We start from the raw sequence: 17,310 nt of genomic DNA, 5'->3' as shown, positions 1-17,310 counted from the left end.
TATTTGCCTGTTTCTAGCTTCTCTTTTAAGCTGCCTATATAGTTTTCTTCTTCCTTCTCTTTCTCGCCCTTACTTGTGAGTTTCACTCCATACTAGACGTTTTGTTTCCCTCCCTCTGTGTTGTTTTTCTTTTTCTCCCTTGTCATGGTTTGGCTCAGTATAGGATTTAGGGATTAAAGAAATCATGAACAGCTCAAATCTCTGGGATTCTTTACCTTTGGAGTGTTTTTTTGGATTAGATTGCTTGTTTTTTTCACCCTGTCTCTGATTTTTAGAATCACACAGGCTGTTTTTCAATATGTAAAGTACCTCTGTTATGATTGGCTAGCCTCGTATTATGTGAAATTCGAATCCCCTTTTAGTTGCTGAATGCTGAATAGATTTTCATTGTAAACATGGGTGGCCGTATGTAAATGTGCTCATGGGTCTGTCAAGGCTATGGTAATTTCTAAATGACCTTGTAGCTTTGTTTACAGTGTGTCTGTGTCTCATTGTACATCAAACTCTCTTTAATTTTGTTAGAGGTAGAAAAACAGAAAAGCTGGAAGTGAAATCAGTCCATGTGGATGGCAGAGGTAAAGTCTAGATCCTCAAAACAGCAAGTCTCAGTTGTGGACTTTGAGGTCATGTTTTGCTGAGGATGATGTAATTGTAATGTGTTACCAGTGTTTGACAGCTCTGGCTCTGGGGGTATTTGTTTCAGTATGATGTAATAAACAGCCCCTGAGGGGTATAGTGCCTGTCCCAGTGGGAGTTCAGTCCCTGGAAAAACTTCCCTGAAGTCTCACTAGTACAAATTCTCAGAGTTTCCCAGAGAGTTATTGCAGAAATGGATTCATAGATAGTTAGGTGGATCTCTATTTATCTAACCTTATATCTCTTTATCATATCTTAATAATTTTCCTCCTGTTCCTAATTATCCGTTCATCTATCCGCCTAACTAACTAATCAACCAACTTAGTTACCTCATTTTCTTATTTGTTGCTGTTCCTAACTAACACCTATATGGCTATCCATCTAACTCAGCTCATCAACTGTCAATCAGCTTATTTATATCTACAAATGTAGTTGGTTAGTTTGGTTTAGTTAGCTTACCTTATTTTATCCTGCTTCTTCCTTTCTTTACTAACATTTACAGTGAGGAAAATAAGTATTTGAACACCCTGCTATTTTGCAAGTTTTCCCACTTAGAAATCATGGAGTGGTCTGAAATTGTCATCGTAGGTGCATGTCCACTGTGAGAAACATTAATCTGTAAGAAAAAAAAATCCAGAAATCCCAATGTATGATTTTTTTAACTATTTATTTGTATGATACAGCTGCAAATAAGTATTTGAACAGCTGTATATCAGCTACACTCTAAAAACTTATACTATGATTTACTCAATTTTTTTGGTGAAACATTTTTACACTAAAAAAATTGAGTAAATTTTAAAGCAGTGAAATCAATTATAGACATCATATAAACTGAGTAAATGTAAGTAAAAAAATAAAGTAGATCTGAGTAACTGCATTTGTTACATTAACAAATTCAATTGAGTAGAAAAAATTGGGTAAAAAGCATTTAAAAACCAATATTTATGACTAATATGAACTGTTTTTATTTATGAGTATTACTAACTTGTATAGTATAACTTTAATTTCCTCTAAACCTTTGTAAAATACTCCACAGTCCACAAAAACACACTTATACATGACATGGCCTTTATTGTCAACGAGTAAGTTAACGTTACAGCAATAACGTTACAGCATTACTGTTTTGACATGTATATAACAGTTAACAGTAACAGAATAACAGTTATTTTACAACATTTAAAATCATGTAACAAACATTTTAGAAGTAAAAATTAAACATTTAAAATTAATTCAAGTGTAATCAACCGGTCTGTTATAATGTTTCCACAGTATCAGCGCTGTTTCTCGAGCCTGAGATGGACTAACGGTCTGCGGGTGGACTTTGAACTTGAGACTGCTGTCCTGCGTTTCATTCATAGCTGAAAGATGCTCCGAGGCGCCAGACTCCATAACCTGACAATAAACAAACAGTGCCCAGTTTTAATAAGATTTTATCATCCAAATTCATTATATTCATTATCTTTCCGAATAAAGTTGTGTTTTGAGCAACACAGCAGGCGTTTCAAAGACCAACGCCACACGTTAACTTAAGGTGACTCACACTGTCCCTGTATGTTGTTTTGAATTAAATAAAATACCATTTAGCACAGTAATGATTATATAGATATAAAAAAAAAACATACAAACCTGAATTTCACAGAGGAAATGCCCCAATTCTGCGACGTTGAGAAGAAACTGCTCTGGTGACTGAGGAGAATTCAAATATCCGGCACTCACTCAACCGTCGAGCTGTCGTGGCGTCAGAGGGTGGGGGAGGGGTGCATTGTTTTAATCGAGTAAACTTACTCAATTTCTTCAGTGTGAGTTAAATATTAATAATCTTGATTTTAATTAAGTAATATTTGTGGTTCTTGAAACAGATCGGTTTGATTCTCCATTCTCAAATATTTTGAAATAAATTTCACAAATGTATTAAGTATTTTAAAAATAAATAATTGGTTATTTGAATACTAAATTATTTTAGTGAAAAAAACTTAAATATAACTATACATTTTAGACAAAATTAACTGTTGGATTTTTAGTCAATTATTTTGGTATGTTTAACTAAAACCATCAAGTAAATGATATTGAGAGATTTTATTAAGTTAATAAAGTTAATTATTACTGTGATATTTACTAAGCCACTGAATTATTTTTTAGAGTGTAGAATTCTGACTCTCGAAGACCTGTTCGTCTGCCTTTAAAATGTCCACCTCCACTGCATTTATTATCCTAAATTAGATGCACCTGTTTGAGGTCGTTAGCTACATAAAGACACCTGTCAACCCCATACAATCAGTAAGAATCCAACTGCTAACATGGCCAAGACCAAAGAGCTGTCCAAAGACACTAGAGACAAAATTGTACACCTCCACAAGGCTGGAAAGGGCTATGGGGAAATTGTCAAGCAGCTTGGTGAAAAAAGGTCCACTGTTGGAGCAATCATTAGAAAATGGAAGAAGCTAAACATGACTGTCAATCTGACTCGGACTGGGGCTCCATGCAAGATCTCACCTCGTGGGGTCTCAGTGATCCTAAAGGCTTCAACATACTCCACAAGAACAGAGAAAAAAGTTCTCGCTCCCAGGGCTGCGAGAACAAAATGACGTCATTTTGTTCTTGCAGCCCCAGTTTGGGAGTTCTCGTAGCTTGTTCTCGACATATCGCCTGAGCAGAACTTTTTTCTTGCGGGTGTCCGAGAACTATTGTGTGATTGGTCAGCGATTTAAAGTGGGCGTGGTTCATGTTGAGAAACGCAGATGATCGGCACCTGCTTTTCTCGTGAAGTATGAATGTACTGGCCAAAACTAACTTTGTTCTTGTTCTTTCCACCTCAAGAAAACGAACAAATTTCTTTATTCTTGCAGAGTATGTTTCAAGCTTAAGAAAGGTGAGAAATCAGCCCAGATCTACACGAGAGGAGCTGGTCAATGACCTGAAAAGAGCTGGGACCACCGTTTACCAAATATTAACATTGATTTCTCAGGTGTTCAAATACTTATTTGCAGCTGTGTCATACAAATAAACAGTTAAAAAAAAATCATACATTATGATTTCTGGATTTTTTTTTTTAGATTATGTCTCTCACAGTGGACATGCACAATGACAATTTCAGACCCCTTTATGATTTCTAAGTGGGAGAACTTGCAAAATAGCAGGGTGTTCGAATACTTATTTTCCTCACTGTATGTGTCTATCCATCCAACTAATCAATCAACCAACTAACTAACTTCTAGTTGGTTAGTTATTTTCTCATGTTTCTCTCGCTCCCACATTATGGACCTATCTATCCAACTAACTAACCAACCAGTCAACTAACTTCTATCTTTCCATCTAGTTGGTTAACACTGTTTAGTTGCCTTATTTTCTCATATTTCTCTCGCTCCCACATTATGGACCTATCTATCCAACTAACTAACTAGCGAGTCAACTAACGTCTATATTTCCATCTAGTTGGTTAGCTCAGTTTAGTTACCTCATTTTCTCATATTTCTCCTGCTCCTAAACAACATTGATGGGCATATATCCAACTATCCCACTTACTAACCAGTGAGTCAACTAACTTCTATTTCCATCCAGTTGGTTAACTCAGTTTAGTTACCTTATTTTCTCATATTTCTCTTGCTCCCACATTATGGTTCTAACTAACTAACTAACTAACTAACTAACTAACTAACTAACTAACTAACTAACTAACTAACTAACTAACTTGTATATTTCCGTTTAGTTACCTTATTTTCTCATATTTCTCTTGCTCCCACATTATGGTTCTAACTAACTAACTAACTAACTAACTAACTAACTAACTAACTAACTAACTAACTTGTATATTTCCATCTAGTTGGTTAGCTCAGTTTAGTTACCTTATTTTCTCATATTTCTCTTGCTCCCACATTATGGTTCTAACTAACTAACTAACTAACTAACTAACTAACTAACTAACTAACTTGTATATTTCCATCTAGTTGGTTAGCTCAGTTTAGTTACCTTATTTTTCATCTTTCTCCTGTTCTTAATTGCCATTGATGTGGTTATCCATGTACCCAACTATCTTTCAAACATCTAACTTCTATCTGTCCATCTTATTGGTTAGTTTAGTTTAATTACCCATTTATCCCCCTACTTCTCGTGTTGTCTGCTAATATCTATATGGTGTACATCCATCTACCCATCTATCTTATATAAGTCTAGTTGGTTAGTTCAGTTTAGCTTTTTTTCCTTCTTGTTTCTCATGTTGCTTACTAGGGTGTACACCCATCTATCCTCCTAACTAACTAATCAACCAACCACTTTTTTTTTACCTGTGCACCTAGTGGATTAGTTTAGTTTAGTTACCTTATTTTCTCCTCTTTCTTAGTAACACACATAAGAGTATATGTATGTAACTAATCAATAAAGCTAGTAACTAACTTCTACCTGTCCATGTAGTTGGTTAGTTCAGTTTAGCCCCCTTATTTTCTCCTGTTTTGTAAAGCCACTGTGAGGCTCACAGAGTAGAAAACAAGGGTCTGTAAAGAACATGAGATGTAACTTTGCACCGTGTGCTGTCTGTCACGGCCTCAGCCCGCCATATGGCCTCATGTGTGTGATCCTGCTGTAGTGTGGACTCTGAAAGACCTCTCAAATACCACATGACCCATAAACCTTCGGCTCCCAGAGTGGATCGGTGACAGGGGACGTGTCTGGAGGTGCGTTTGGACTGTTAGACGTGCTCTATTAGAGAAAAAGACGAGTGTGAGAGAGATGCAGAGGTCCCACGGTTCAGGTTTCAGCTCTGGCTACAGCAAGAGGTCGAGAGACAGTTACAGAGAGAGTCGCACAGTGAGAGAGAGAGAGAGAGAGAGAGAAGAGGGCTGTCAGGGGAAATTGGCTGCCAGGCCGCTTGATTTGCGTCTCTGCTTGGCTCCTGCCAGCACAATAACCTCCCAGCATTCCTCTCATTCCTCTTCACTTCCAGTGTCCTCACACACACACACACACACACACACATGTGCGCGCGACTCCATACCTACAGCTGTCGTTGAATTTCACACTAAACACACAATGGCAGAACGGATGAATTGATTTGCAGATTTACAATAGAGAGAGCAGCTGAATTAAGCTGTCTTGGGGAGCTTGTTGAAACGGCTTTAGAATGATGCAATATGAAGTTATAAATAATCATATTAAATTAATATTTTAATTAATCAGCCTTATTATGCATTTTTTCAATGTTAACCAAAGGGAAAAGCATTTGTCTTTCATCAAAATGTACATATATTTCTCATCTGAAATAACTTTTTGGTTGGTATCTCCTGCACATCTATGTGTTTGATTTTTATGTTAAACAAATAGGTTTTGTTTTAGAAAATTATCAATCAAGTCAAACTAAATTATTGCATGGATCCTGATTGACATTCTCACATTTTTATTCAGGAATACATTTCAAGGGTCAAATGTGTTGCTAGTGGCATTTTTTCTTCTTCTTTTTTTTTAAAGGTAATTTCTAAAAAAAAAAAAAAACAGAGAATTTCTCCCTCCATCCTTCTTCCATTTAATTTTTCCTTTATTTATATAGCACTTTTTACAATATACATTGTTCCAAAATGAATAGGAATTAATAGAAACTAACTGCTCAGGCAGTCATAATTGCTATTTTATCACCAATCTCCTTTTTATTACATTAATATTAACAGGGATTATAATACCATTATTTCAAGGGAGTGCGATGAACCCATGGCTCACTCCGCAAGCTCCGCCTCCAGCCTGGACAGCCATGCCCCCTCCGACAGCAGCCAATCACAGGGCGTTCGGTGGGAGGAGCAGCAGAAAGTCATGGCGTTAGAGCACCTGTGTGGGGTGTTCAGAGTTGACCTGGGTCACATGAGGTCACTGCGTCTCTTCTTCAGGTCAGACGAGTTCCCACGAGTGTTTTAGAAGAAAATGAGTTGCTTTTTAATATCTTTTCTATTTATTTATACTTTCTAAAATGTGTATCACCAAATGTAATAGTCTCTAGCTTTTGTTATACTTTAGACAGTTATATTAAATCTTTTTCCCAAAGACTGTCTGTGTTATAAAACACCTCATACATTTAATTCACCTCTTTGTTTTATATTACTGTTCTCATTTTAGGGAATTTAGTTAGCTATTGCTGCAAGTTATAAATCATTATTCCTTAACCTCAGGCTGATTTTGTTCAAGATATTAAAATATTTCTGAGGTGCGAATAAAAATCTAATGTTTCTGTGGTTTATGGAAAATAGGCATTAATAGTCCTTTTATGAAGAGGAAATACAGTATAACAAATGTTATTGCCAACTTAAAAAAAAAAAGCGAACAATAGAGAAATAAAGGGACTCACAGGAATGGCACATCCTGGTGCTTTAGTGAACTCGTATCACTGTTCATTTTTCCCTTGATCTCCAGGATGTAGTCTTGTGTCCAGACCAGCCTTATGAAAGTGCTTGTTTTTCGTGTGTGTGTGTGTGTGTGTTTTAGCGATGAGGCGTGCACCTGTGGGCAGCTGGTCATCGCCAGCAGAGAGAGCCAGTACAAAATCCTTCACTTCCACCATGCGGGGCTGGATAAACTGGCCGAGGTGTTTCAGCAGTGGAAATGCTGCAGGGAGACACAGCTCAAAGACCAGGTCTGAACAAACACGCATAATCAGTTTTAAACATCATATGAACAACACACACTCTCATATACAGTAACGTTTAACAGTTTGGGGTTGGTAAGTTGTTGTTTTTTTGTTTTTTGAAAGAAGCATCTCATGCTCATCAATATTATTACAATTTCAAATACAGTGGGGCATACATTTAGCCACCAATTGTGCGGGTTCTCCCACTTAAAAAGATGAGAGAGGCCTGTAATTTTCATCATAGGTACACTTCAACTATGAGAGACAGAATGAGAGAAAACATTATGGTGGGAAATAAGTATTTGATCACCTACAAAAAAGCAAGATTTCTGTCTCTCAAAGACCTGTAACTTCTTCTTTAAGAGGCTCCTCTGTCCTCCACTCGTTACCTGTATTAATGGCTCCTGTTTGAACTCGTTATCAGTATAAGAGACACCTGTCCACAACCTCAAACACTCCAAACTCCACTATGGCCAAGACCAAAGAGCTGTCAAAGGACACCAGAAACAAAATTGTAGACCTGCACCAGGCTGGGAAGACTGAATCTGCAATAGGTAAGAAGCTTGGTGTAAAGAAATCAACTGTGGGAGCAATTATTAGAAAATGGAAGACATACAAGACCACTGATAATCTCTGTCGATCAGGGGCTCCACGCAAGATTTCACCCTGTGGGGTCAAAACGATCACAAGAACGGTGAGCAAAAATCCCCGAACCACACGGGGGGACCTAGCGAATGACCTGCAGAGAGCTGGGACCAAAGTAACAAAGGTTACCATCAGTAACACACTGCGCCCCCAGGGACTCAAATCCTGCAGTGCCAGACGTGTCCCTCTGCTTAAGCCAGTACATGTCCGGGCCCATCTGAAGTTTGCTAGAGAGCATTTGGATGATCCAGAAGAGGATTGGGAGAATGTCATATGGTCAGATGAAACCAAAATAGAACTTTTTTGTAAAAACAGGAGAAAGAATGCTGAGTTGCACCATACCTACTGTGAAGCATGGGGGTGGAAACATCATGCTTTGGGGCTGTTTTTCTGCAAAGAGACACAGATGCAGCCAGATAATTTCCATAATGACCAAAATAATCTACCAGAAGCAACGTAAGTTAGCACGAATAACCAGGAAAAAGATCTGGTTTCTTTTGCAATTTGCATGGTAAATAATGGCACAAATACCAGTAAACTGACACACGCAAACCTTAGTAAATCAGGTTACATGATTCATGTAAATACTGTCCTCCCATAAATTTTGCATCTGTAAGGGAAACTCTTACAAATTCATGCAATAAGGTCAGCCGCAAAAATAATCATGTCCATGCCTTTTCAGTGTAATTATGCATAATCAACTGTTATTACTATGGCAAGTACATGTAACCAGGACACTGTAAAATAAAGTGTTACCGTAAGTCCTAACAGTATTTTTTAACGTCAAAAGAGGGTTTGCATTGGTACAAGCTGTTAGTTAGTAAATCTGGCCCTTAGTTTGGAATACGTCTATAAGTGTATTAATTCTATAGACGTTATTGTTCATGCATTTCCTCTCCTGTTTCAACCTCCCTGCTCCAGGTGTCAGATGAGAAGTCTTGCATGCAGTTTTCTATCCGTAGACCCACGTTACCGTCTGCCGAAATGCACCCAGAGGAGCGCCTGTATCGCCGCCTGGACGTCAGCTCTTGGCTCCGGCATCTGAACAACAGCGGCCAGGTGGTGGAGGAGTATAAGCTCCGGAAGGTCAGACTGACTGACAGCTGTCAGTCAAATACCTATCAAAATTACTTGTCTAAGTTGCTCTTTTCAGCTGCGTTAAATTGGAATGGCATTATGACTCTTATTGTAGCGATGTTTGTGCATAAGAGAAATGCGGATCACGTTTAGAGGTTCTGTTGTGATATGATTCATTCTGACGGGCGTTTCAAGTGACTCAGTGTCTTTGTGTTGTATCAGGCGATCTTCTTCGGGGGCATCGATCCGTCCATCCGTGGTGAAGTGTGGCCCTTCCTGCTGCACTACTACAGCTGCGACTCCACCTCTGAGGAGCGTGAAGCCTGGAGGCTGCAGAAGCGTGTGGAGTACCAAGAGATCCAGCAGAGGAGGTTAGTGGTTAGACTACACTCTTAGGAGGGGGTGTTCTGTTTTCCACCAACACGGTTCTGTAACTTTTCCCCCGCTAGCGTTTTTAAAAAGAAGTTGCCAGCCACCACCAGGGTTTTTGATCATTTTTACAAAAATGTAATGACCCATAGACTATTTTTTGTATTAATATTTAAACATGCAATATAACAAAAGAAAGAGCAGATCTTCTTCTTTTAAAACAAAAATATATACATATTTTTATTCTAGCTTCATGCTTTCCTTTTTTGTCAACACTTGAATATGGGTAAGTTTCATTTAAAAAAAGCTAATTTTTTAACAAAACCCTGAAAAAAAATCATGTTTTTGTCAAAGATTACGTCTGGATGCGATTCAGAGCGATGATCAAACACCCCTAATGCTTGCACAGTCCTGTAGCTCGTCCTGAGTCCATTTCATTCAGTAACATTAGATGGTTTTGATTTATATGATGTTTAATGTTGATGATCATGTTATTTTTCATATGCATAAGATTACATACGATCGCTTGGTTTATTACGCGTTCCTCACGTGTGTTTTGATCTGGAAATTCTGTACTCGTTCAGGAGATGCGTAATAGCGCCCCTAACGTCTAACAGTGAAAACACAGAAACCTGGAAAATTACGTGTTTGGCAGGGAAGCGTTTTTCTCACAAAAAAACGGAAAATTCTGTGTTTGGCGGGGAAAGCGTTAATAACCCATTAAACATGAAAGTTTTAGGCAATCATTGAAGACATTTCTCCTTATATAGAACCAAAGTATGTAAGTTTTTTTATTAAAATATCCAAAAGCCACTTGAACATTGTTATATATTTAGTTGACTTGGGTACTTTTCAAATGTTTAAATCCAGGGAAATAAGCAATTTTTACCAGGACACGCAGACCATGTCTGTGCGTCGCCTATCAATGACATCATACCCATATTACCCTTGATTTCATTATTTTTTGAGAAACCTTGAAAACACCAAATATGATTATTAGACCCGGTGAGCAACTGTTCATACATTCATTCACAGAGAACTAAGGATTGTTATATATTATAAATTAAAATATGGGTTAAATTTGTTTTCTTGATTTACCGCGAGTACCATGTTTTACCTTGCCTAATAATGATCTAGCTCACTGCAGTGTAAACAAGTGTCTTCATGCCTGATGCGATTTTCGCAAATAAATCGCGCCGTGTCATTAACGCGAATCGCGTTGCCTTAACATGTAAATCACTCGCGGTTAACACTTCGTTCGCGTCTGTTGTGAACGCATCATTATAGTAGTGGCGGAGCATACGCGCAGACTTTAAACACACTTAAATGTATGTAATATGATAAAATAGTGCTGCATTACTCCACATACGCATGAGCGGACGAAGCAGAAGCATGGTCTGCGGCAGAATAAAAGCTCCACCTTTGAATAATTTCCCTCTAGCGGGAAAAATTAAAAATTTTGTGGCTTTAAATCTGAGTCAAGAACCCTTGGGATCTATATAGAACCCCATTAAACCGTTTTCTAATGGCTGACCTAGAAGCCAGTTCTTTTCCCGTTAAACTTTTATATTCATCAAATATATTCATCAACTATATAGTGGAAAGAGTCATTTTTATGTCTGTTTATCTGTTTTACATTTGAAAGTGTATTTTGCAGATCATCTTATCCAGTGCAACTTACATTCAAACTATACATTTTATCAATATGTGTGTTTCTGGTTATTTTCCGTATTTTCTAGCAGTGGATCTTCAGGAATGTGCATTGTCAGAAATATGGTCTAAATGTTTCTTTTTTTCCCCACATCATATAAATCCACTTCATTCTGCACATATAATCAAAGATAAAAATAGATAATTGCTACATCATTTTTGGGGATGAAAAATGCAGTTTTAATTTTTTTTTTAAATCCACAAAATGTGTTTTTTTAATAAATTATGTTGTAGATTGAAAAATGTCCATGTTTTTGCTTTCTCTTGCAAATGTTTTGCATTGGATTTTTCCAGGGGAATGCAACGGTTTTGCAAGCAAACTCAAAAGCATTGAAGTATATATTTTCCTTCCATCTCATATTTTTTCCATCACCATGATTTTGAGAAGATTTTTGTATAGTCCAATTAATACGTTTAAAATTGTTTCATTGTCATCGTAATGCATGGTTCTGTTTGTTAACTAACGTTTTCTTTGGAAAGCGTAACATTTTACTTAACTACTATATAATTCTGTTCAAACCCTATAAACTTATGAAACCTCACTCTTGTACACTTCACCGACTTGTTTAAAGGTTTGTAAGGAGAATGGTGACTTATAGTTGCTAGTTGTCTCCCCACGGACTTTTGTTGACTTACGCAATGTTAAAAATACAATGCTACACCCAGTTGCTAGATTGCTCAGAACGCTCACTTTTGTTTGAATTGGCTGGCTGACATAACCTGTTGTTTACACAGTGTGATATTTCTGGAGACTTTCTGAGTAAATTGAGCTGTTGTGACCCAACAGGCCAGCTAATGCTGAAGCTCTTCTAGTTAGCTAGATTGTGTTTGGGTTTGTGGTTGGTGAATCATTCAAAGCCTCAGAATCATTAGTGGCTTCAGTAAACCACTTGAACCACTTGCTTTTGTTCTCGGTCGTATCTCTGCAGCAATCTGATGAAAACACTTGAGCGTTATTTGGCTGCAAATAGTCACTTTTGTTATTTTAATAACCAGAATTGCTCAACATATGTTCTGGCAACACGTGTCCTGTTTTCTGACTTAAATAGAGGAAGCGATGAATAACTACATTTATTGCATCATTTGACAGTGATTATTATTTACAAGTCTTATTGTCTTTTTCTAAACCTTACGTTTTTACATCCACTGTGAGTCTCTGAAGGATTTTCTGACAGCTGTGATGTCAACCAATCAATAGTTGTGTGCAGCTCTTTGGCTTAATGTGTTTCAGAGGAAATAATTAACTCAATCAATTAAATCATTGTCATGCCATTGATAGAGCACTCTCACACTGTGCTTGGGTTTCAGATTTGAGCCCATTTTCCTTCCGCTGCAGTATATGAGCACTTTTAAAAATTACATTTTAGTTTTAGTTTTTCTAGACTCATTTCAAAATGAAAAATTCATCTCTAAATCATTAAACAAAATAAAATGAAATGCATGTTATATTTTGTGCTGTCAGGCAATCACAATGATGAATTCTAATACAGTTAAAATTACTTAAATATTTAGAAAATTGTTTAAATAGTGTAAAACATAAAATAAATGTTCAAATATTTATATAACAAAAACATATTTCAGTGTCCGTACTGAAACATTAAATGAAAGGAATTAATGTAATAATTTCAACACTCTTAGTATCTTGGTTGATTTTTTTTGTTGGTATTTTAATTGTGTGTGTGTGTGTGTGTGTGCGTGCGTGCGTGCGTGTGTGTGGTCCTGGTAAACCCTATGTTTTCATTTCCCTATGTAGATCTGGTGGGGACATTTTTTTGGTCCCCCTATGGGAAAACAGCTTATAAATAACAATAATAATGTTTTTTGGGTTTTTTTTTTTTTTTTTAAATGTAAAAATTCAGAAATTTTCCTGTGATTTGGTTTAGAGTTAGGGGAAAAACATACAGTTTGTACAGTATAAAAAGAAACATTGTCAAAGGAAAGTCCCCATAAAACATGAAAAGTGTGTGTGTGCGTGCGTGTGTGAAGGGTGTTGCTGAGCAGCGAGCGCTCTAAACCTCAAGAGGCCAGAGGGGAGTGAGAGAGCGATGTGGGAATAGTTCACACAAACACAGGTCTCGAAACACTTACATGAGGTTGCATCAGGTCTGGCATCAATTCCAGCAAAACAAACAGTGTTAATGAAATCCCACCTGCTTGTTATGAGAATGTCTATAGCCAGAGGGGCCGTAATGTTTCGGGACGGGTCGGGAATGTTTCCACGTCAGACCTGAGCGGTGCTTGATGTTCTGTCCTGTTCTTTTACCCCCTTTGTCCTTGTTCTTTTTCCAATCCTTTTTTATATCGTCTTCTTCCACTTTCTCTTTTCTTTTTTTCTTGTTTTGTTGGGCTTTTTTTCTTCTTTTTTTCTGTTTTGACCTCTCTTTTTTTTCTTTTTCTTTTTTTGGTTTTTGTTTCTGTTGAGTGTCCCGTCTGTAGCCTTGCCTTGACTCTTCAGAACTGCCCTATTTTTATACACCTCATCTTTTTACTGTTGTTGTGGATGAACTCTTCCGTTTGTCCATCCTCTGTGTAGGCTGTCCATGAGTCCAGAGGAGCACAGTGAGTTCTGGAGGAAGGTCCAGTTCACTGTTGATAAAGATGTTGTCAGAACTGACCGAAGCAACATGTTCTTCAGAGGAGAGAACAACCCCAATGTAGAAATCATGAGGTTAGAGGACCACTAATCCATGAATACATCTTCCCAAAGAAATATTTGTGTACATGGTAACACTTTACAGTAAGCTCCCATATGTCAACTAACTATGAGAAATATTTCTAAAGCATTAATCTTAGTGAATGTTAATTTCAACATATACTAATACAATCTTAAAAATCAAAAGTTGCACCTGTTATATATTGACCTGAGCTAGCATGAACTAACAATGAACAGTTGCATTATTATAACCTAAAGTTAACAAAGATTTGATAAATACTGCATATTGCATTAACTAACCATGACTAATGGGACCTTATTGTTAAGTGTTGTGTGTAGATTTGAAAACATTAGGTTGACAGTATATCATATACATAAAAAATGTATTACATATAAATGACTTTTAATAATAATCATATGATGTTATATCATTATCTGGTCCAAATATCGTCATTATGTCTATAAATTAGATCACTATTTTCTTGTTTGGTTATGGCTGTTTTAGTGTACTATGTAATAAATCTGTGGCATTTCATTAATAATATTATGCAATAGTTGATTCAACACAAAGTTTTACCTGATTATTTATTTAAATAAGGTTTACTGGAGTTATACTGGTCTATCTCTCTCTCTCTCCCAGACGTATCCTGTTGAACTACGCCGTGTTTAACCCAGACATGGGCTACTGTCAGGGCATGTCTGACCTGGTGGCTCCTCTTCTGACGGAGATCCAGGATGAGAGCGACACGTTCTGGTGCTTCGTGGGTCTCATGGAGAACACCATCTTCATCAGTTCCCCTCGAGATGAGGATATGGAGAGGCAGCTGGTGAGGATCTCTGTGTACAGTACACCTGCTTATAATTCACATGTTCTCTCTTATGTTGTTGTGAGTTAAGAGTAAGTATTGTTATTGTTATGGTTGTGAATTTGTACAATATTCCAGAAAAGTTTAAGTTTATTTTTAGCTGGTTTACAGTTAATTAATAGTGGTGTGCAGTGCTGTAAAAGCAAGGTTAAAAGTTGTAGCAATGAAAGAAGATATAACATTTTTTTATATATAGGAAAATGTACAGTAATACAATATATCCCCACATTTTGTAATTTATTTGTGAAATTTCCTCACTACTAAATATTACAGCGTCAACTGTTAGTGGTATTATAACAAAGTGAAAGCAATTGGGAACAGCAGCAACTCAGCCACGAAGTGGTAGACCATGTAAAATCACAGAGCGGGGTCAGCTGAGGTTCACAGTGCACAGAAGTCACCAACTTTCTGCAGAGTCAATAGCTACAGACCTCCAAACCATGTGTGGCCTTCAGGTTAGCTCAAGATCAGTGCGTAGAGAGCTTCATGGAATGGGTTTCCATGGCCAAGCAGCTCATCCAAGCCTTACGCCACCAAGTGCAATGCAAAGCGTCGGATGCAGTGCTGTAAAGCACACCACTGGACTCTAGAGCAGTAGAGACGTGTTCTCTGGAGTAACCAATCACGCTTCTCTGTCTGGCAATCCGATCGACGAGTCTGGGTTTGTGGGAACAGTTTGGGGACAGCCCCTTCCTGTTCCAACATGACTGCACCAGCATACAAAGCAACATCCCTAAAGACATGAAGTTTGGTGTGGAGGAACTTGACTGTCCTGCACAGAGTCCTTACCTCAACCCGATAGAACACCTTTGGGATGAATTAGAGCGGAGACTGAGAGCCAGGCCTTCTCGTCCAACATCAGTGCCTGACCTCACAAATGCGCTTCTAGAAGAATGGTCAAAAATTCCCATAAACACACTCCTAAACCTTGTGGAAAGCCTTCCCAGAAGAGCTGAAGCTGTTGTAGCTGCAAAAGGTGGGCCAACTCCATATTAAACTCTACAGATTAAGAATGGGAGGTCATTAAAGTTCATGTGCATGTACAGGCAGACATCCCAACTATATAGTGTACGTCGTGAGCCAAGATTTTAAAACTTGTATAGAGGTGCTGCCACCAAAAATGCACGACCCCCCCTTAAGTTTTAAACATGACTTAGGTACAGACAGCAACAGGCTATCAGATGACCTTAAAGACCTGTTGGTAAAAAAAGAAGATTGATTTTGATTCAATACTTAATGGGGAGCCAATGCAAACTAGCTAATACAGGTGTAATACTTTCCCTCTTTCTTGTACTTATTAAAAGTCTGACCGCAGCATTTTGGACCAACTGGAGAAGAAAAAAGGCACGATTGAGAGACCCCTAAATACAATGAATAGCTTTAGATGCATGGATAACGGGTTCTAAGTCCTTGTGGAAGGAAAGATTTCATTTTGGCAATCATCCTAAGCTGGAAAAAAAAAATCTAATTTAACAACTGTCAGTGAACTTACAGTGTTGATTGTTGGGCATTTACAAAGGATATTGGTACATTCAGATGGACAAACGAGCACTTTTTCGCATCCAGGTTTTTACATCGCTTAACAGTCAAACAACGACTGGAAGGGCATGTCCTCATCTGAGCTGAGCTAAAGCTGAATATGTCTACATAAAAATGATATAAAATCTGATGCTTATGTAAAATATTGGCTAATAGGAGCAGATACTGGGTGAATAAAACTGAGCCTAGAATAGAACCATGCTGCACACCACATATACAGAGTGTCCGCGGGGTCTTAAAAAGTATTTTTGATTAATCCATTTTGGGAAAGATAAGACCCTTAAAAGGTATCAAAAATCTTCACGATTTTATTAGGTATTACATTTTGTTCAAGCTTTGTCAAAAGAGTTTGACTCCAAAAAGTATTCATGAATATATTTATTTTCATCCCCATAAGTATTAAAAAACAACAGGGTGCTCCGTCTGAGATCGGCTCAGAGCCCATCTACGGGTGACGTCATGTATTTGGCAAAATGCGCGGTTAGGTGAAGTTTCACCCTCCATACGTCGCGGAAAAGATATGCAATATAAACGATACAATTGGCCTACGATAGAGATTTTAATTCTATATTCTACTACAACAGTTTATTAAGTTAAAGGTTTGTTTGCTGATTAGAATTTGAAGTGCAATAAGTTCTTAAAATATTTTGAGAATGTCTTCAAAAAGTCTTGTCAAAAAGGTATTGAAATTAACAGGATTCCTGCATATACCCTGAATATACAAGCAAGTTCCGCCTTGCCTTAACACATTTACCCGAATCAAGCTCAAAAGTAAGTGTTTTTTGCATGATAGTGTGTGTATGTGTGTCCAGATGTACCTAAGGGAGCTCTTGCGGTTGATGCTGCCTCATTTCCACCAGCATCTGACCCGGTTGGGTGAGGATGGGCTTCAGTTGCTGTTTTGCCACCGTTGGGTTCTCCTGTGTTTCAAACGCGAGTTCCCTGATGCCGAAGCCCTGCGCATGTGGGAGGCCTGCTGGGCACACTATCAGGTAAAACACACTGGGGGGTATTCCAGACGGCAGGTTATGCGACATACCTGGGGAATTTTTAAATGGTAACCTCAACTTTCATTCCAAAAAAACGAAGTTAGCTTTTAGGGTATGTGAGGAGGCAACTTGCTCTCTGCACATAATGTTCTCCGGAGCAGCTCTTGTTCCAGAGTTAATTTGTCCCAGAGGTATTCAGCGCATGATTAGGCTCCAGTGAGCATA

At 37.8% G+C, this 17,310-nt stretch overlaps 1 protein-coding gene across 3 annotated transcripts in view; it reads left to right on the top strand.

Moving 5' to 3' along the window:
* tbc1d16 (TBC1 domain family, member 16) overlaps window positions 1-17,310 on the top strand; it is a 41,978-nt gene that overhangs the window by 19,183 nt on the left and 5,485 nt on the right. For 2 of the 3 annotated variants that reach the window (XM_067458418.1, XM_067458429.1), the window contains 7 exons: window positions 6,291-6,503; window positions 7,096-7,243; window positions 8,804-8,968; window positions 9,182-9,330; window positions 13,572-13,706; window positions 14,332-14,518; window positions 16,909-17,088. In XM_067458418.1, the coding sequence (XP_067314519.1) occupies window positions 6,291-6,503; window positions 7,096-7,243; window positions 8,804-8,968; window positions 9,182-9,330; window positions 13,572-13,706; window positions 14,332-14,518; window positions 16,909-17,088 (1,177 nt within the window). The remainder of the gene's footprint in view (window positions 1-6,290; window positions 6,504-7,095; window positions 7,244-8,803; window positions 8,969-9,181; window positions 9,331-13,571; window positions 13,707-14,331; window positions 14,519-16,908; window positions 17,089-17,310) is intronic. The other variant, XM_067458424.1, reaches the window with a different exon arrangement.

The sequence above is a fragment of the Pseudorasbora parva genome, chromosome 2, assembly GCF_024679245.1.
Source record: "Pseudorasbora parva isolate DD20220531a chromosome 2, ASM2467924v1, whole genome shotgun sequence".
NCBI lineage: Eukaryota > Metazoa > Chordata > Actinopteri > Cypriniformes > Gobionidae > Pseudorasbora > Pseudorasbora parva.
Note: the sequence above shows the minus strand (reverse complement) of the source record. Positions and strands in the feature narration are given on the sequence as shown.